The 19,308-nt window shown below is 34.5% G+C and overlaps 4 protein-coding genes across 8 annotated transcripts; 3 read left to right on the top strand and 1 right to left on the bottom strand.

Annotated features, from left to right (window-relative positions):
* Positions 1-719: 719 nt before the first annotated feature.
* LOC130970140 (uncharacterized) lies at positions 720-4,308 on the top strand. The gene is made up of 6 exons (XM_057896135.1): positions 720-1,037; positions 1,134-1,184; positions 1,357-1,408; positions 2,432-2,490; positions 3,546-3,591; positions 3,941-4,308. The coding sequence occupies exons 1-6, from the start codon at positions 927-929 to the stop codon at positions 4,057-4,059; spliced, it is 438 nt and encodes a 145-aa protein (XP_057752118.1). The 5' UTR covers positions 720-926; the 3' UTR covers positions 4,060-4,308.
* Positions 4,309-4,541: 233 nt separating this feature from the next.
* On the bottom strand, positions 4,542-7,620 carry LOC130970139 (transmembrane 9 superfamily member 5). Its single transcript, XM_057896134.1, has 7 exons — positions 7,382-7,620; positions 7,257-7,297; positions 6,561-7,149; positions 6,336-6,464; positions 5,974-6,130; positions 5,391-5,875; positions 4,542-4,961 (listed from the first exon to the last, which is right to left on the bottom strand). The coding sequence occupies exons 1-7, from the start codon at positions 7,537-7,539 to the stop codon at positions 4,745-4,747; spliced, it is 1,776 nt and encodes a 591-aa protein (XP_057752117.1). The 5' UTR covers positions 7,540-7,620; the 3' UTR covers positions 4,542-4,744.
* Positions 7,621-8,356: 736 nt separating this feature from the next.
* LOC130967645 (F-box/LRR-repeat protein At1g67190) lies at positions 8,357-10,606 on the top strand. The gene is made up of 2 exons (XM_057892598.1): positions 8,357-8,553; positions 8,699-10,606. Exon 2 carries the CDS (start codon positions 8,712-8,714, stop codon positions 9,969-9,971), a length of 1,260 nt encoding a protein of 419 aa, XP_057748581.1. The 5' UTR covers positions 8,357-8,553; positions 8,699-8,711; the 3' UTR covers positions 9,972-10,606.
* A 3,202-nt stretch (positions 10,607-13,808) lies between these two features.
* On the top strand, positions 13,809-17,118 carry LOC130970502 (transcription factor TGA9-like). Of its 5 annotated transcripts, none has more exons than XM_057896609.1 (7): positions 13,809-14,136; positions 14,272-14,366; positions 14,714-14,778; positions 14,943-15,158; positions 15,850-15,900; positions 16,000-16,059; positions 16,141-17,118. In XM_057896609.1, the coding sequence occupies exons 1-7, from the start codon at positions 14,018-14,020 to the stop codon at positions 16,918-16,920; spliced, it is 1,386 nt and encodes a 461-aa protein (XP_057752592.1). In that variant the 5' UTR covers positions 13,809-14,017; the 3' UTR covers positions 16,921-17,118. The 5 variants fall into 5 exon arrangements, with proteins under 5 accessions (XP_057752592.1, XP_057752594.1, XP_057752590.1 ...); XM_057896611.1 differs by having other exon boundaries at positions 13,812-14,136; positions 15,850-15,894; positions 16,141-17,117; XM_057896607.1 differs by having other exon boundaries at positions 13,815-14,136; positions 14,699-14,778; positions 16,141-17,116.
* Positions 17,119-19,308: the final 2,190 nt, after the last annotated feature.

The following is a 19,308-nucleotide window of genomic DNA, read 5'->3' as shown; positions in this document are numbered from 1 at the left end:
TTATTTTTATATAAAGATGTTATCATAGAAATATCCACCTATATTTTATTGATTCAATTATTAAACTATTGAACCACAATAACATATATTAAAGATTAAACATTTTTTTAATGAAAATCGAATATCAACAATCAAATCTTATATATTTTTGAATAAATATATTACAATAACTTTCAAATATATCAAGACAATGAACTGTAATTCAAATGATATAATCTCTCTATATTCATTTAAAAGGTTATAGATTTAAGTCTCTTTATTTTTGATAAAATTTTTTTTTTCAAATATATCAAAGATATAACAAATAATTTTGAATCAATATATAATTATTTTAGAGATGATCTATAACATATAAACTTTTAATTTAATGATTAAATTTTTTCACAGACTCACTTTACATGGTTTTAAAAACGTATTGTTTTTAGATACATTACAATTTATTATTAATTTTTCCATGATAAATAATGGAGCTTAATTCTAAAAAAAAAAAGTCTAAAAGGCTAACCACTTTATTAAATTTTGTCTTGTATATAACTAACAAAAGAAAAGTAAAATATTAGATAAAATTTCACACCAATTTTATACCATTAAAATCATTATTAATGATTATTTGATGGTTAATTGCTGGTCCTAACACTTTTCATCCAAAAAATATAATTAATAGAGAAAATTTAATTTGGTTTGATTGAAATAACAAAACTTATCTTTTCTATGTTGATCGTCGAACACATTTAAAGATACGGATCAATAGAACTTGGAAGGGAAAGAAAGGTTTTAAATAGATTTTGATCCTAATTCCTAAACCTAATTTAATTTGATTATAATATTATTGTTAAAGTTTCAAGTTTCTAGTGTCTACTCTTCAACGTGGCTTTGATCCAAATTCTAAACCAAAACTAGAGTTTGTGATTCTGGTATCCACGAACATGGCGGCACGCCCCAACAGCTACAGCAACAAGACCAGAGCTTCCAATGGCGGCGACAACACTACAAACCTTCGCTGCTATCACTGCGCAGGCCCACTTTCTAAGCACATGGTATTTTTTTTTCTTTTTATTTAAGTTTCTCTATTTTCCCACGTCGAATTTTCTCTCAATTTTGCTATTTTTCGCTTTGGTCTCAATTTGTTGTAGGAAACCAGTAGCTGGACCATTCCGCCCCTCATCAGGGATAGCTTTTCTATGGTTAGTTTCTTCACACCTCACTTCTTTTTTCTTCTCAAAATTCAAGCTTTTAGATCCATTTTTTGGCTGAGAATTGGATCTAAGACTGCGATTATTTTTGCCCCTGTGGATTTTGAGGTTTGATAGTTATTCTAGATGGTTTTTATACTTAATTTTTATTTCTTTAATGCAGATCGGTTCTGCCGTTGGTGGCATTACAAGTGCATTTTATGGATTTAACCATGGTATGTAATTTTTAGTACCCTTTAAATGCATCATGTTGAATTTTGGATATATGATATCGTGTATCAGCTTGATATGGTACCTTGTATGCTGTTCTAAGGGGTAATTCATATTTGAAAACTTGGCGGGGCATAATTTAGTTATGCTTGTCAAATTTCTGCTGGGGTTGAAGATCCTGATCACAGCCACCAAGTCAGTTTGGTGGAATTGTGTGTAGATTAATGAATGGGATTCAAATATGAGCAAATCACACTCCCCTTCCCAGAGTTTGGCAAAATTCAACCCGGCCCATCTCTTTCTCTCAAGAATGTACTCTATCACTCCAGAGCTTTAGGGTATGTTATACATGCTTGTATTCTGTAGAACATGGCACTAAACAACCTGTAATTAACACAACACCAGTGTAATCTGGCCAAATAGAAGGGAGTCACAATGAATTTCAGCAAACTGCAGAGGGTGTTAGTGTAATCTGCTCTTGAAATATGGGATGATCCCACTATGCTGACTCAACCACCTCTTCTGGTGGCAGATCAACCTCATTTTAAAAAGCAATAAAAAATTTAAAAATTGCCCTACTCTGAACAATATTTCATTTCATCTCTGTTGTTCTCCTTTGACTTGCATTATTGCTGCATCTCAGTTTCTCTCAATAGGTTTTTTTTTTTTAAGAATTTTATGAATTTTGTTACAATTCAAATTTTACCTATTCCCTCCCTCCTGATTGTAGGTAAGATATCAATCTTAGAAACATTGATAAATTTAGCTGATTTCTTTTGTTTATATAAAGGCTTTAAATACCTTCTTTGAAACAACTGAGATACATACACTGCCTTCAATCTTGAATTGTGGGACTTATGGCATTAAGTAACAAGAAGAATGAGAAATTGAGAATGTATAGTTTTTGATTGATTTGTAAATCATAGTTGCAGACAATGTCCATGTTTCAAACTAAAGATGAAGCTTTAATGTTAATATTAATGGCCAAGAGCATTATTGAAGTTTATTTTTTCCCATTTATAATGCAGTTATGCCAGTTGTTCAGAGACACATCAAAGGACCAATGTGGGTGCATTTTCTTGTTGGTGTAAGTTCTCTGTGCTTTCTGTCCCCTTCTTTAGTTCTTTTTTGGTCTTATGTTCATTTATACTTCTGCCTTATCTTCAATGTTTGGATGCATCTTCTACTAGTTTTAATGTCTTAGATTAAGCATACTAAATAACTAAGAGTGTAGCATTATTTGTTTATGATCTAGGAGATTTACTTTCTTCCTTCAGGAAAAAACGGTCTAGATAGTTTGTATGTAATTTCAACCTTTGTTCTATTTTCCTCCAAATCAACGGCAAATTGATGGTTATAAATCTTTGGATTTAAAAAAGAGAACCATTTGTTCCTCAAAATAGTTATTATCAGGTATGGAAACCCTTTTTGCCTTAGATCCTTAAACAAGCATTTTACCAAACTAGTGTGTCAAGGGAACTGCCCTTGTTACCTAGACACCATTGCTTCCTCCATTAATGAATAAATTCCATTTGCCACTTTAAGCTTTGCAAACAAGTCAGATGATTCTCTCATGTTCTATCCATGATTTTTCTGATAATCATGATGCTATTATAATGCTTAAAATAGAAGAACTTCTTCTGAGTATCAATTTATTCCCTCTATAATTAATACATAAATACTTGCTTGATGAATATATATTATATAAGGTATAGTTGCTTTGATTTGTTCTCATTGAGGAGATTTTAGGTACTCTTTAAAGTAAATACCAAATATGCCAATGAATCATAGCTTAAGTGGCATTAGATCCCTCTCCCTCTAAAATTATTATTTTTGATTAGCATCTCTTTCAGTGTTTTTACCCAAACATGATTATTTTTTGGTAAAAGGACTCTTTTGAAGAAAAAAGTCTTATTTGTTCTAAAATGCAGTTCCTTTAATATAGACCTTTCTTCCATATTGGTGCTTAGACATCATTTGTAAGTTGGGGTATCTGAAATTGAGTTCATAAGCATTCAAACGGTATAGGGCTTTTACTTACTACGCTGCAGAAAATACTCCTAGGTCAATGCTTCCTGCATTCTTTTGTCAGCATAAACTTATTGCTAATAATCACACTGAATGAAACCTCTCTGATTTCAGGCACCACCTGTGATAGTGTTCTCTTCAGCTTGTGCAGGACTGGCAGGTGAATCTCTTATGTATTTAGAAATTTCCATTGGTAACTGTTTGTATAAGAGTATTGATACCCCTTTTATAACCCATGGCTGGATTTAATCAAAATTTTTACAAACTTTAGAATAAGTATTTGAGTTTGTGGGACATCTCATGAAATTTTAACCACAAATAAAGATACCAGTACCCTTGAATATTAGCTTCTTGCTAGTTACGTGGAAAAATGAATATTTTTATGGTCCAAGTGTACTTATCGTGATGTGTTGATAATGCAAACTTTGGGTACTGATGAGTGGTCTTGTTCTTATAATATTGATTATTGTGTTGCTGAGTTGACAAGAATGTTGCTGGAATAACTGCAGGTGGGGCTATTCCTGCTTTGGCACAGCTAACTTCCTCATCATACCATGCGGCAATGTCACCGTCGCCGCCTTCGGAGGAAGATAAGATTCAGAAATCAAGAACTTCCTCTGCTCTCTGATGTGTATACACACACATGCATCTAGTGCATGTACTAAGTTTTGTATTTGTTGTGGGAGTTTTTTTTTTATTATTTTTTCTTCTAGTGTAAATACCGCTCTTTCAGTTTTAAAGCAACAATATTGTGTAGTTTTATCTCCCTGAAAACTGGTTCTTGAGATTAGAGAGATTCTTTTCTCACATGATAAATAATTTCGAAAAGCATGATTGAATTTATTTAGACTATTCAGGTAGTTTTTGTTTTCAGAAAGATATATAACAAAATAAGAAAACAGTGAAAATAATTTTCAAGACTGAACTAAGGTATTTAACTTGGTCAATGAAATTTCGCGGGGCTGCGGAGATGTTTCTCCTTAAACAAATGGAGACAAAAGAAGAGACCAAGGAAGTTTTCAACTTGCAAAAGGGCTTCTCAGTAATCATTACTCTCTCTTGTTTCAACGGACTGAAGTATGGCAAGCCTTAGTTTGGTGTGGTCTGAAATTTGATTTAATCTAGCTTGATTTGCCTGTATTTGTTTTCAATTTGATTACAAAAATAAGTTTGAAGATACACTTTCAGGACAAATGTCCTTGTTAAAGAAATCAATGAAGGAACACCCTTAAAACAAGCTAAGTATATTTCACTTTCTGGGGGGCAGTCCCTTTGTGGTTCTGAGGTAGGTGACTAGACGACAGGAACATGTCTCACTCTCTCTTAACAGCATGGTATATATGGCGAACAAATAGCAACGAAACTCGGAAGCTAATGGAGGCAAATATTAGGAAGAAAGCATAGCAAAAACATGTATTGTAGCCAAAAAAGAAGGATAGCTGCAAGAATCCACTCATATTTGATCTCACATAGAAGTAGATGCAATATCCAAACATGAAAATGGCTGTTGAGCCGCCACACAACACAGATCTGCAACCACCAAATAAAGTATTTTAATGACAAAGCCTCATCCAAGGGTGCCTAATGAAATAAACCATTTATTTATTTATATATTTTCTAACGAGAAAAAGAAGCATAATTAAAGAGAAGAACTGAAAAAAGCAAGAAACAAAAGGCTAATCAAATCACAAGTGAACAAGGAAACTGGAAAGAAACAAGGCAGCCCAATTCCTGAGAGAGTAATGAGATTAGAATGAAACTTAGACAATGAGAATAAAGTACATGCATATATCTTACATCTAAACTCAACCATCACCACATTGATTTCAGTTAGCATGCTTTCATGGTTATCAAAGATCAAAGATTGCCCAACGCACAAAACCAAGAGAAAAGGGGGGGGGGGGGGGGGGGATTGGACAAAAGCAAGCAGAAAGTATTTTTGTCAGCAAAATAACTCACCTCCACCACCATTCATGGTCTTCCACAGATAATTGAATGTATGTCAAGCCAATATTGACAAATGCAATTATCACAATGGCAGTGATAAATGTGACGAACAAAATGCTAGAAAGTGTGTATATTTTGTAGCCCCACATACTAGCATACACCTGATGTAACTGCAGGACAATTGCACTAAAGGGCACAAGACCACCGATAAACATTTGAAATGGTGTTCTCCTATACCAAGCAAGCTGTTGAATCTCCCTAGGATATCTCTTTGCCGAAGAAGGGCCTTGAAACTCAATTCTAAAGCGGTATCCAACAACTCCACCAAACATGAGCAAGGGGATAGCAAGGACTATGAATATAACAAGAATCACAATAATGGAGCCGAATGGGAGAGCAGTTGTGGCACCATAAGATATTGCAATAATGTTGAGGATAGAGGCTATGACAAAAACTGGTCCAGTGTAAAGAATCGCTGCTAAACTAACACTCCTTTCCTGGAATCATAATCAAGTCACACAACAGGCATAGGATGTTGATAGAAAAATATAATGAGACATCATTTATTTTCCATGTTAATTGCGTGTAGGATTACCCATCCATTTCCAACAAACTGGCTGTAGAAGGATGCTGATGAGTACCCAGCAAAAACAGTCGAAAGAGCATATAGCAGGACAAGGTAATTCAACAGTCCTCCACGACTGTATGGATAGAGGGTTCCAATAAATCCTAGAAATAGCAAGACAAAAAGCCTGCAGAAGAAATTGACATTAGTTTGTATTACAAAAAAAGGAGCAAAGTTAAGAGTTAGCGGATTTAGTTTTGATGAATCTATGTATCACAAACTTCAAATATTACGGCCATGACGAATTGACAATGCCGAGTAAAGACTAGAAAATGAATAATTGACTTTTGGGGAGAGGCCTGAGATGCACCTCAAAGACATTAGTAGCTTACAAGATTAGCAACTGGGTTCCAATTCCCACAAGAGCAAAAAGTAAGGATGAGTTTGGAGGATGTCTGAATGCATCGGCATGGATGGATTTCCATCCAACCTCCTTGTCTTCTTCATTCGCATTAGAAAACCTAATTGCAAGTGAAAAACATTAGGATAAGAAACAAATGTAACTCCCAGAAAAATGTTATTTTTCTTATAGGATCATGATTAAGGAAGAAAAATACTTTTTCAGATCACTCTTCAGCTGCCGTGTATATAGAAAGGCGAGTAAACCAACCAAGAGCAAAATGATGATGGTTGAGTTAATGAATGAGAACCAATGAACTTGACGATACACCGGCAGCAAAGAAGTTCTTGAGTATCTGTCCATCCTGTTCTCAAAATGCAGTGCAGTTGCATTCCAGGTAACTGAATAAGTGAACTTAACATCAACATCAACATCATTACTTATATCAATGGCGCGATTCGGATCACCAAATGCATTCACTTCTATGACTTGGTCTCCATTGAAAAGAACATCAAATTGAACATGCGTAAAAAGGTAATACTTTGTCCCTCCCCCAGCAGGACTCCAGCTATCCTCCTCAAGCTTCCCAATAAACCCCCAAAATGGAAGGTCATCCAAGTAAAACTGGAAGTAGTAGTCACGGTTAATAGCTTCCTTGAAGCTTGCAACCTCATCAACATTAATCCATTTTTGGCACAATGTCTCATCAGTTTTGTTCTCCCTGAACTTGAATTCATACAAAGCATTGCACAAACGGTCCCCCTTGAGAACTTCACCAAGGGACTCCTTCTTTCTCACAATTGGTTCTGCGAAAAACACAAACTTGTCACAATCAAAGTGGTCCCAATGACAATTTGACTTCATTTTCAATATCATTAGAATAAAACCTAAGTCTAAGAGTGTCTTATATTACCTGGTTGACAGAATGGCAAATCATAGTATTCGTATGTCTCACTGCAAGAGAGCTAATAATGAATGAATTGCATGAAGATTAAGAAAAATGGGGAAAAGTTGGAATTTTGGATTGAAGGAAGGAACCTGGGATTGTTGAAGGGTCCAACTGTGTTGACAAAAAAAGGGAGATGCTCCCCAATATGGTAGCGGTGATCAGAGGGCGAAGCTGCAACGGAAGGAGATGGAGACTGAAGAATGCGAAAGAGTAGAAGAAAGAGAATGAGGAAATGGGTGTTAACCATTGATGATGATGCAGATTCAGATGCAGATGCAGATGCAGATGCAGTGATTTGGTTTCGCAAGTCACAGAGTCAATTGCAGTGTCTACGAGTACAACAGAGATGAACATTATTAAACAGAATCAATATAAGGTTTTTTTTTTATAATTAAAATGTTAAATATTTTTTTGTTCCTCAAAATTGGTTTTCTTCCTTATTCATTTTTTCTTTTAGTTTAGATATAAACCTTTCTTAAAAATATTTGATTTATGTTCAATTTTTTCTTTTATCCTCAGCTTCCTGAAATTAATTTTTAATGGTTTTTACAGATTAAAATAAAATATTTTTCAAAATATTTAAACTTATACCAAAATAAAGTTTTTACAGAAAGTAAAATAAAACATTTTTGAAATATTTAGATTAAACTAAGTTTATTTTTACAATAAGAATTTTATTGATTGATTCTTAGTTTTTTTTAGTTTATGGAACGCATATAAATATTATAGTATTAAAAAGGTAATATTAGATAGCAAATTTTTTTAGTCAATATCAATTAAACTTTTAAAATTATTTTATCTATTTTAATTATAAATTCTTAATTTTAAATTATAATTCTCAAAAAAATAATTTTTTAAAATTAAAAAAGAAATATTGATTAATATTATTTAACTACAAATTTTGGTTGCTTATATTTTGTGGGATTAAAAAGCTAAAATATAGTAGTTTTGAAAACTAAGAATTTTATTGATTGATTCTTATTTTGTTGAGTTATGATATTCATATTTTTTAGAAAAAAAGGTGAGTCTCTAGTCTCTAAGAAGAGGGTGAAATAAAAGCAAGACAAAAATTGGATTGGAAATTGGAATTGGGAGTGTGAGATGAGAATTGAGATGATGTCGCTATTATGATTTATGTTCTCTTCTTTCATTCTTCACTGCTTAGTGCTTAGTTCCCCTCTCTCTCTCTCTCTCGGATCTTGACTTTCCTCTCTTTTCTGCAATCAACAATCTCAAATCACGCACCTCTTCCCTCCTTCAGGTATCTATCCATTCTCATACAATGCTTAATCCTCTATTTGTTTTTATTTGATTTCCGTCCAAATTCCTTCAATTGAATTCCGCAATCCCCTGATTAAATGTTAATTGTCGTATTCCATGTGTATCTGATTGAAATTGTTGTGAAGAGAGTGTAATTAAATGGATCAGCTTCCTGTGGAAGTGATTGGGAACATACTGTCGCACCTAAGGGCTGCAAGGGATGTAGTGATAGCCTCTGCCACCTGCAAGAAATGGAGACAAGCATGCTGCAAGCATCTCCACACCCTCTCCTTCAGCTCCAATGATTGGCCTCTCTACCGCGATTTGACCACCAGCCGCCTCGAGATTCTCATCACACAGACCATCTTCCAGACATCAGGATTGCAGGCACTCTCTATTCTCATGGAAGACGTCGACGAATTCTCCGCCTCCACTGTTATTGCTTGGCTCATGTACACCCGGGAAACCCTGAGGCACTTGTATTATAATGTAAAGACTACACCTAATGTTAACATTCTTGAACTCTGTGGCAGACACAAGCTGGAAATACTAGATCTCGCTCATAATTCCATCTCTGGGGTGGAGCCTAATTATCAGAGGTTCCCTTGTTTGAAATCGCTCTCATTGAGTTATGTCAGTATATCTGCCTTGGATCTTAATCTCTTGGTGTCCGCCTGCCCCAAGATTGAGGCTTTGGAACTCGTCAACCCGGAAATTGCAATGTCTGATGCTCAGGTAACGGTTGAGCTCAGCAGTTCAACTCTCAAGAGTGTGTATGTAGAAGCAATCAGTTTGGACAAGTTTATATTAGAGGCCGATGGTATTGAGTGCCTGCACTTGAAAGATTGTGCCCTTGAGGTGTTTGAATTGATTGGTAAGGGGACCTTGAAGCATTTTAAGATCGATGATGTTAGTGTTATCCATCTTGATATTGGCGAGACAGTTGAAAATCTTGAGATCGTAGATATCAGCAACTTCACAATCATATGGCCGAAATTCTACCAGATGATTTCAAAATCATCCAATTTGAAGAGGCTTCGACTCTGGGATGTCATGTTTGACGATGAGGATGAGGTTGTAGACGTAGAAACTATTGCCACATGCTTTCCGCAGCTGAGCCATTTATCTTTGAGTTATGATGTAAGAGATGGAGCACTTCACTATGGTTTGCAAGGCTCTTCCTGTCTCGAGAATGTCCTTGTCTTAGAGCTCGGCTGGACTGTGATTAATAGTCTTTTCTCCCACTGGGTTGAGGGGTTGCTTAAGCGATGCCCGAATCTCAAGAAGTTGATCATTCATGGGGTTGTTTCTGAAGCTAAGTCTGAAGAAGAATGCTTCATCTTGGCAAATTTTACCACATCCATGATTGAGCTTATGAGGAGATACACTCATGTAGATCCACATTTTAAGTATGAATGAGATTCTGCTGAATGCTTTGTTATAGCTAGTTTTCATTTAAATATAAATTGCATAGGCACATTTGCAGGTAGCTTACAAGATTCATGAGTTTATGCTCCGGTTTAGCTTATTTATTGTTTGGAATCGTTAGAACTTTTGTGACGGACCAACAATTATCATAGACATTAGGGGTAGGCCTTTGATCACTTCTTTGCAAAGACAAGGTTATAGTATGGAATTTTTACTCTCAGCTCTGTGCAGAGAATCTTAATTAGCCTTTCATTAAGACCAGAAAAAAGAGGGACAAAAAAATTTGGAAATCTGGAACGATTCATGTTTGAGGGATTACCGTTATGGTGTGTTATACAACCAAGAGACATTGACGTTCAAATACCATTAGCAGTATCTTTTCTTAAGAGTTTTCTCTCTGTCTGTTTCTTCTTTCTTCTCTTTGCCCTCTGTTTCTGAGTATCTTGTTGATTATATGTTTCCCTTCCACTTAAAAGTTGTATTTGATAATGTTGTATTTGCACTCTTAAAACCATGAAGTTGCCACAATCACTTGTTCCCTGAAACAACATGTAGGAGTCTGTGTTTAGTATGGCTTATATGGCTGGTTAAGAAATCCTTTCACGTAACTTAGTTGGCTAACTTCCATGGATAATAAAACTTCACTCTAATTGTAATATAGGCCTTTTGAAGGTTTACTTTTTTATTATTATTTCGTTTACAATAAGCTACTCTACTATATATTATAATAATTTGTCTTCAAGACACGTTCCAATATAATTCAGTAACACTGTTTTAATTCATGCGACTAACTCTACCTAATAGGAAAGCACTTAATAGTCTGTTTTAATGAGGTAATCTTAGAGGTGCATGATGATCCATATACATTATTTACAAATGATCAATATTCACATACAACATGAATTTTAAACAATAACAGCATATATCTTTCTCATCTCAGCCTTGGTATTGTGAATTTGTCTATGGCCTGTTTAGAGCATGGACAAAGTTAAGGAGTAAATAGTCATATTCTTCTCTAGAAACATAATATGGTAACAATAAAGCTAGATACCCAAACGTTTTTTAAACCAAGTTTTACCAAGTCATCACGCCCTTCTTCTTTTTCTCCTTTTTTCTCATCCTCATCCTTTTTTTATTATCATCATCTTTTGAAGGACTACATGCGCAAAACATTGACACCCAACCAATAAAATACATACAACACATAAATTTTTTGGTACAACACAGAAATTTCGGAGCATAGAACTATATCGATAAGTTTTTGTGCTCTCCATAAAAAATTTCTATGTTGCAGAAGCGTAGAAAAACAAAAACTGGACTTAGTTACAAAAATGATTGTACATGCAGTATCACCAATATGATAAATTTAAATATTCGTAGTGGAAATGTCTTCTATAATTTTTTTTATTCATATCATCGTTTTATATTAAGCTACATTTTTTTAGTTCAAGTAGATGGACAGTTATTATTCTTTAAATAAGGTCAGACAACCTAATACTATATTTGCCGAGGTCCATAACGTTAGAGACTGAAAATGTCGGAATTGTCATTGCCTTCCCTTACTCAACATCTATATAGAATTATAGATTGTTTGAGTCATCTCTCTGCTTTCTTTGACCTTTGAATTTGACATTCACCAATCAAGAATGTAACAAAATGCCAAAAAAAAAACTGCTAAATGTCATTGTCCATTGCAACAATGGTCTAACCAAGCAGTAAGGCCAAAAGAAAAAAAGAAGATATATATTTTGCTTAGATAACAAGCAATGACTTAGTATGATCAATGAAAAAATAATTAAAATTCTAGAATCAGTTTGATCTAAACCAATTACCTAGCTCGCTGTGAAGACAGAGGTACTGTTTAGCTCAAAATATAAAAGTAAAAACCCTTCACTAAGACATTTTTTATGTGAAGAACATAGGTTATAAATTATGAGAGACTTTATATTTTGGGCTCCAAGACCAATCATTGGTAGGAATTGGTATGTTACCTATAAAAAGGCATCATGAAGGAATATTTGGTTCTACCTCTTTGTGTTATAGATTGGGTACATTTCCGAAAAGTCTCCCCCTTTTTTTAGTGTTTCTGTGTCTGTTCTTTATCAGCATACTACTTCATTTCTTAATAATAATAATGTAGGTCATACTCATTCATTTTATATATAATAAATTGAAATCGTCTCCCTTTTTGAGTTAAACTGTTTTTATTAGTTTTATTACTTGACTATTTTGCAATACTAGTACTACTACTCTTTCATTAGTTTGCATTGGATATGCATTTTTCTGTATAGTATAACTCTCTCTCTCTCTCTCTCTCTCTGGTCATTTGAAAGATTAGCAGTTAATTACTCAGAAGACACAACGCTTAAAGAATTAAGCCAAAAAAAATTAAACAAAAACTGCAGCAAAAGATGGATTTAGGATTTTAAATATATACAAACATAAATGAGATTAATAAGTTGCAAGTGATTGATGATAAGGTGCGTATCATATGAGTTTATAAGTAGAAAAGAATCTTAAGATGGCATGATTTTAGTTAGGTGATGATAGGGAATGGATGTTGACCTATCAACAAAGGAGATAACACCAAACAAATCCATCTCAGAGCTGTGAATAAATACAGAGTGGAATATTATTCTAATCTTTAGGTTAAAATGTTTATGATATGATGTGTCAAAAGAACTCGCTTTCAAGTAGCTCTCAATTGTAATAATAATAATAAAACTAAATAAAAAAATCAAGTCCAAACACTTATTAGGTGTGAAAAAAAAGCTAAGGATCACGAAAAATCACCTTTAAAGCTTTCTCTCTTCATCATTTCTTTTGCCATTACATCTTTTTTTAATGGCAAAGAAAAAGATATAAATAAAAAGTAACAAAACTTGTCTCATCTAAATGTAGCAATGAGTTCATTCTTGTAGTGTGTTTTCTATATGAATGAATATGACATTTTTTCCCCCTATCAATAATAACATGCAAGCCCTTAAGAAGTATCATCACAGAACCAATGAGAGTTAGCAGGCGGTTAGGGAGAGAGAGAGAGAGAGAGAGAGAGGAGCAGGAAGGAGTTAAAAGTTAAAACAGGACCCCACTCCTTCATTTTCTTTTTATTTTGGAGTCCAGTCCTAGCTAAAATGCATATTTGCTTAATATATTTAAAAGACTGGGCAAAATTTAATTCCAAATAAATTTGTTAATAGAAAGCAACTTTGTTCAACAATTGAATCTAATTATTAAATGTAACAATTTTTTCAGATATATCAAAGTAATATAATATCAATTTTTCTTTGTTGTTGGTGAAATAATCATTCAAGAATGATTCTAATGTTTAATTTTTTAATTAAAAGTTTAAATAGATTCAATATCCATGTCCTACACTCCTACCTATCCTATCGGGTCCCATTCCTTAAATTTGTATAAATCTGAATAATTGTTTATTATTTATTTTCTAATTTTTATTGGAGTACCCTTCTCATACCCTACAAGCTATGATAGGCACAGACAAGCTTTGCAAATTGGTAGGACAGGACTTTGGGGGTAGCAGAGAAGAGAGTGATATTTGCTACTAAAGACAATGATAAAGGATGCCAAACAAGCTTATCAATCAGGTTTCTTCCTACAGAAGAAGAAGGAGAAAAGAAAGAGATAGAGACACCCCATTCCCATTGCATGAAACATTATTAGATACCCGAAAAGAAAACAAAAAAATAATTGCCCATAGGAAACATACAAACTTATATGAGAAAAAGACTGCACCCTCTTGATTGTGGCAACTTATATATATATATATATTACTTTGACAAGAAAGCTTTGATCTTTCTCTGCTGTGTGAACTTGTCCATATACCAGGAAAAAAAAAAAAAAACAGGTAAATGTTTATGACTTCCTTCTTTTCTCACATATAGATGTCTATACATGTGTGTGGTAGATATCTAAACACATACATAAGCATATACAGTAATTTTCATATTGTTCAACTTTGAGTTTGAGCTCCAGGCTGCAGAGAAGATGATAATGGTTTAAATTAGGCTTATTGAATGGCGAGCCAAAGAATAGGAGGAGACACTGGTTTATCAGAGTCACTGATCACAAGTCATCACCATGCCTCTACTCATGGAGTTCTTCATGGAATCAACACCCCATCATCAACCTTAATGTATGAAAAGTATCTATAAGACACGTATAACTGAATTCCTCCTCATAAGGAAGAGTTATATTATATATATGTGCATGACTGCATGTTTAATATGGTGTTTCTTTGTGTTCTAATGATATTAATTTTGTTTGATAGGAATGAAGGGGGAGCGTTTGATTTTGGAGAGTTGGAAGAGGCAATTGTTCTGCAAGGAATCAAGACTAGAAATGATGAAGAAGCCAAAGCATCATGTATGATTGTTGTTGTTTCCCTTTTTCTGACTACTTTGGATAAGAGCACAACCAACTACTCTTTCCAACTTGAGAGAGAGAGAAAGAGAGAGAGAGAGCTACCAACCATAAAAAATGATGAATTCCGAGGGAAATCTAGTTGGAAGGCGTGCGATTAAAATCTTAGAAGCCTGATGACTTTGTTTTGCATCATGATACTTTATTTCTTTCCTGATCTTGTGATGAATGAATAAAGTAGGATTTGGCTCCACCTTTCCATATTGTAAATGAAAAAGAGAACTTTAAAAATATTGAAACCATTTTAATTTGCTGAGTTGATGCATACTTTGCAGCTTTATTCATCACAGGGAGGCCTGCAGCAACACTGGAAATGTTCCCTTCATGGCCAATCAGATTCCACCAAACCTCAAGAGTATCTCTCTCTCTCTCTCACTTGCCTCTTCTTTGACCAATCCATTCCCATATACACCACTTTGCACCAAACACATCAGTTGAAACAAGGAACAAAATCTCTATTTTTTCTTTTTCATGTTAAAGGATTTTGCAAAGGAATTGAACTATTGAATCACAATACAGGGAGGTTGCAAGTCAGGAGGATGGGATGAAAACACAGACTCAGGATCAGGATCAGGTGTGAACACCAACACCCTTTCAAGCAAATTGGAAACGGAACCCCATCATAATCATTTTGAATCACAAGATTCTCCAATTAGTAGCCAACAACAAGAAGATCAAGAGGTGCAGCTGGCAACTAGTGATGCCTCAAGAAAAGGGCCATCACCCCAACAAAAGGTTCCATCTAATATAACAACCTTAGCATAACACTATTTTGTATGAACAAAGTTCAAGCTATTACTGTTGTTTTATCTTCTATTTCCGTTTGTGGTTGATCTCCCTGTTTCAATATCTATCTATCTGTCTTGTTCACAAAGCACAAAAGAACAGGCACAGATCCCAACAACTCTCAGAAAATCAAAGGAACACAGAGTTGTTGCTGATTTCTGAACGATTTTCTGACATGAAAAATACCAGAGAGAGAGAGAGGGGCAAAAACAAACAAAGAATCTTTTCAGTACTTATCAAAAACAACTTTCTCATTATAATAGTGACCCACTCTCACTTCGCTCCACTCATTCATTCATTCACCATTTCACCCTCATTCCTCCCTCGCCTTGCTTGTTGTTTGGGTTGTGTACTCTACTCTCTCTCTCTCTCTCTCTTTCAAGAACAAGAATGGGAGATGATAATAATAATAACAAGAACGATGATGGTTTCTGCTACCCTTATCATATCGATGAATGCATGGCTATTCTTCCTCATCATGAACAACAGAAATGGCCTAATCATAATCACACCGCTACTCTGCATTCACAAATGCAGAAACTTGCTAGAAATTATTCTGTGAGCTTGGCAGTAGTGTACATTGTTATTGTTGTTTATTCATCACCTTTGTATTTGATAAGATTTTTCCTTTATATTGCAGAAAAAAGGAGCGAGTTCCACATCAGAGAAGGCAGTGGATGCAAAGGTGAAGGTTTGTTTCTATATAAAAAATAGAAGAATGCATGGTTATATATATATTGGAAAGATGAATAGGAAGATTTTGTTTGTTGTGTGTGATTGATGATTTCAGACACTGAGACGGTTGGCACAAAACAGAGAAGCTGCAAGGAAAAGCCGTCTGAGGAAAAAGGTAGGTAGTAGTACGTGGCATCACTTATTTATATTTATAAGCAAGAAATGTAAGACACATTGCATTGATGGATTGGAACAGGCTTATGTGCAGCAACTAGAGTGTAGCAGATTAAAGCTTACTCAGCTGGAAAAGGAGGTAGAAAGAGCAAGATCACAGGTATCAGGAACAGGAGGAGGAGGAGGAATGATGTTTGACATGGAGTATGGAAGATGGCTGGAAGATGAAGAGAGGCAGATGGGGGAGGTGAGGAGGGGGCTGGAGGGGGGAATATCGGACGGGGAGATGAGAGTGATAGTGGAGAGTTACATGAGCCACTACGACGAACTCTTCAGGCTGAAGGCGGAGGGTGCCAAGTGGGACGTGTTCCACATCATGAATGGCACATGGACATCCCCGGCAGAGAGGTGCTTCCTGTGGATGGGTGGTTTCAGGCCATCAGACCTGGTGGGATTGCTGATACACCAGTTGGAGCCTCTTGCGGAGCAGCAGATCATAGCCATGTACGGACTGAGACACTCATCCCAGCAGGCTGAAGACGCTCTTTCTCAGGGGCTTGAGCAGCTCCACCACTCTCTCCTCCACACCATCTCCCTCCCTCAGATGCTTTCTGCCATGGCCAAGCTTTCCAACCTTGAAGCTTTCCTCCTTCAGGCTGATCATCTGAGGCAGCAAACTCTTCACCAATTCTGTCGATTTCTCACCATTCGTCAAGCAGCTCGCTGTTTCCTTGTCATTGGAGACTACTATGCTCGTCTTCGCGCCCTTAGTTCTCTTTGGGCCTCCAGGACCCTCATCAACAATCATCACGATAACTCATCCATCGACTTGCAAACGCAAAATCATTTCTCTAATTTCTGAACAAACAAATATTTGTCATTTTAGCTAAATGTGTCTCCATCTGTTATTGTAAATAAAATTCGAGTTTTATGTGCATTAAGAGGAAGCTCACTTTAGCTAACAAGATCATAGTATCCACTATATATATGCAGATAAGTTTTATTTGCTTTTGTAATTGACACAATTAAATTAATTAATTAAGTGCATCTATCCATATATGTTTGGGAGTCTCAGGCCTGCACGTAAATGACACAACAATGACTTACTTCTACATATAAAGGTAAGTTTATTATTAGTTTCATTGAAGAAAGATATAAATGACGATTATTGTTAGTTATTACTTATTAGAAGCAGAAAAGTATCCATGGATGATATACCTAATATGCGTACGTCAGCTTTCGGTCAAAGCCGCATCATCAGCAAAAGGGGAACATATATATCTTAAAAATTTTAATCTTATATTTTCTAATCCTAAAAATTTATTTATACAAAATCACTTTTCAAACACACACACACGCAATGGACTACAAGGCTCTACTACAATATTTCCTACATATGACTCTACAATAATGTATACATCAATCTTAACGCCGTATTACCACACATTGACATGGAATGCTCTTATTACTTGATAGTTTTTTTGTTTTTAATTAAGTAGCTAGTGAGGTTACAAATAAAAGTTAAGTGGAAGCTTTCATTTTTCTATGTTTTGAGCGAGACAGTTCTTTAGATGCAATCGTATATGATCGCAGTCATCCATAACCATGCACATTATTCATATTGCAACAGAAAATTATGCAATATTCACTGTACAAGATATAAATAGTAGTCTGTAGTCCTATTAATTAGTTAGAGACAAAAAATTTGTATGCCTTCAATATAACACAACTCATCATGCATGGTAAGATATCTTTGCACAATATAATTGTTCTCTCAGCATATATATAACTAAGTAGACAAAAATGTGAAGGTCAAATTTTCTCTAATAGCGTGTGGGATATTTAGTAATTATTAATACATCGTCAATTAGAGCAATAGACATTAATTAGGAAAAAAGTGTGTAGGAGAATGAATGAGAGGGACATTGAGGAGAGCAACATAAAATGTGTTGTCCTAGTGCCGACAGATATAGATATAAGGCATACATTGGGTACTTTTCTTGCGTTGATGAATCTAATCTATTATTTTACATACACTAAGACTACTACATGTTGCATTGTGGCCATAGCCTTCTCTTTGCGTCTGAAAGAAAACCAAATTAGTGGCTTGGAAGTTATTGCTTTCACTATTCTTGGTGCATGGTTTCACATGCCCCTTGGACTTTTTTCGGTCCTCGTGAGATAGGCTATTGTTGTACGTGTGTTACCGAAAGGGACCATACACAACACAAATTTATTGCATGCATGTTACGTTCTTCAACTTTCTACTGTACTAGCACATGCATGCAACAACAAATTATTATGAGAAGGTGAAAATGTATATGCTTATTATTCACCTCAGCTATTACTTCTCAACTAAGATTTTAAATAATAAATAAATAAATCACTCATAGATATACACAGCTAGGTGCATTAAGCTCAACAAAATTTTCCCAAACTATATCTTATACTAGTAGAAATATTGACACCAATTACAAGAGTCATGTGTTAGGATATTAAGGTCATCAAATTCTGAGTGTGATGTTGATCAGATAAAATAACTGTAGTAGTGTACGTTTATAATAATTTGTATCATTAAATTTAGTTTATCCTAAGTTGATGAAAAGTGACTGCATGCATAAGTACATACAGTTAATCCTAGTTCACTCTATATAAAATCAAATGATAGTAATTCCAATTTAAGTAAAATCATGTTGTTTATATTTAATTTGATAGAAAAATATAATAGAAGAATCAGAAAGTGTGTTTCAGTATGTTGAATAAGTCATTTTGATACAAGAATGTTAATCTTAACAAGTTTACTATCTACTCAACTAATTATCCACTAACACTAATAACTTCGTGACAAATCTATTAACCTCATACCTGATTCTCTAATTCCTCAAATTCAAGTGGGAGCTAATTTTCATCATAACTTTATAAAAAAATTATTTTAAATTTGGATACTAGATTTTGAAAATGAATAGGATGATGAATCTTGATAAAGATATTATTCATCTAATCCATAATCCTAATAACTATTAGACAAATAGCACCAATAAAAAATTGTTATCAAACAAAATGCAATCATTCTATATGTCTTTAATTCGCTTATATGGACAATAAAAAGTATTATTATGGACAATTTGAATAACATTTCTATTATCACAATAGAAATCATCAATAGAAAAACTTTTATATATTCAATGTCATAATCAAAGAAATAACATAAACGAGTCCAAGATTCAAATTTATTATGTTTATGGGGTTG

The sequence above is a fragment of the Arachis stenosperma genome, chromosome 3 (assembly GCF_014773155.1).
Source record: "Arachis stenosperma cultivar V10309 chromosome 3, arast.V10309.gnm1.PFL2, whole genome shotgun sequence".
In the NCBI taxonomy this organism is placed as follows: Eukaryota; Viridiplantae; Streptophyta; class Magnoliopsida; order Fabales; family Fabaceae; genus Arachis; species Arachis stenosperma.
The sequence above is the reverse complement of the archived record's forward strand: the minus strand, read 5'-3'. Positions and strand labels throughout refer to the sequence as shown.

Bases quoted from the DNA above. Each gene is read 5' to 3' on its own strand.
- LOC130970140 (XM_057896135.1), top strand. From the start codon at position 927: ATGGCGGCACGCCCCAACAGCTACAGCAACAAGACCAGAGCTTCCAAT. The intron at 1,185-1,356 runs GTTAGTTTCTTC...TCTTTAATGCAG, and splicing joins TCAGGGATAGCTTTTCTATG to ATCGGTTCTGCCGTTGGTGG. The intron at 3,592-3,940 runs GTGAATCTCTTA...GAATAACTGCAG, and splicing joins AGCTTGTGCAGGACTGGCAG to GTGGGGCTATTCCTGCTTTG.
- LOC130970139 (XM_057896134.1), bottom strand. From the start codon at position 7,539: ATGGTTAACACCCATTTCCTCATTCTCTTTCTTCTACTCTTTCGCATT. The intron at 6,465-6,560 runs GTATTTTTCTTC...ACTTGCAATTAG, and splicing joins CTGAAGAGTGATCTGAAAAA to GTTTTCTAATGCGAATGAAG. The intron at 6,131-6,335 runs GTAAGCTACTAA...TTTCTTCTGCAG, and splicing joins GGAACCCAGTTGCTAATCTT to GCTTTTTGTCTTGCTATTTC.
- LOC130967645 (XM_057892598.1), top strand. From the start codon at position 8,712: ATGGATCAGCTTCCTGTGGAAGTGATTGGGAACATACTGTCGCACCTA.
- LOC130970502 (XM_057896607.1), top strand. From the start codon at position 14,018: ATGGCGAGCCAAAGAATAGGAGGAGACACTGGTTTATCAGAGTCACTG. The intron at 14,779-14,942 runs GTATCTCTCTCT...ATCACAATACAG, and splicing joins GATTCCACCAAACCTCAAGA to GGAGGTTGCAAGTCAGGAGG. The intron at 15,159-15,849 runs GTTCCATCTAAT...TTTATATTGCAG, and splicing joins GGCCATCACCCCAACAAAAG to AAAAAAGGAGCGAGTTCCAC.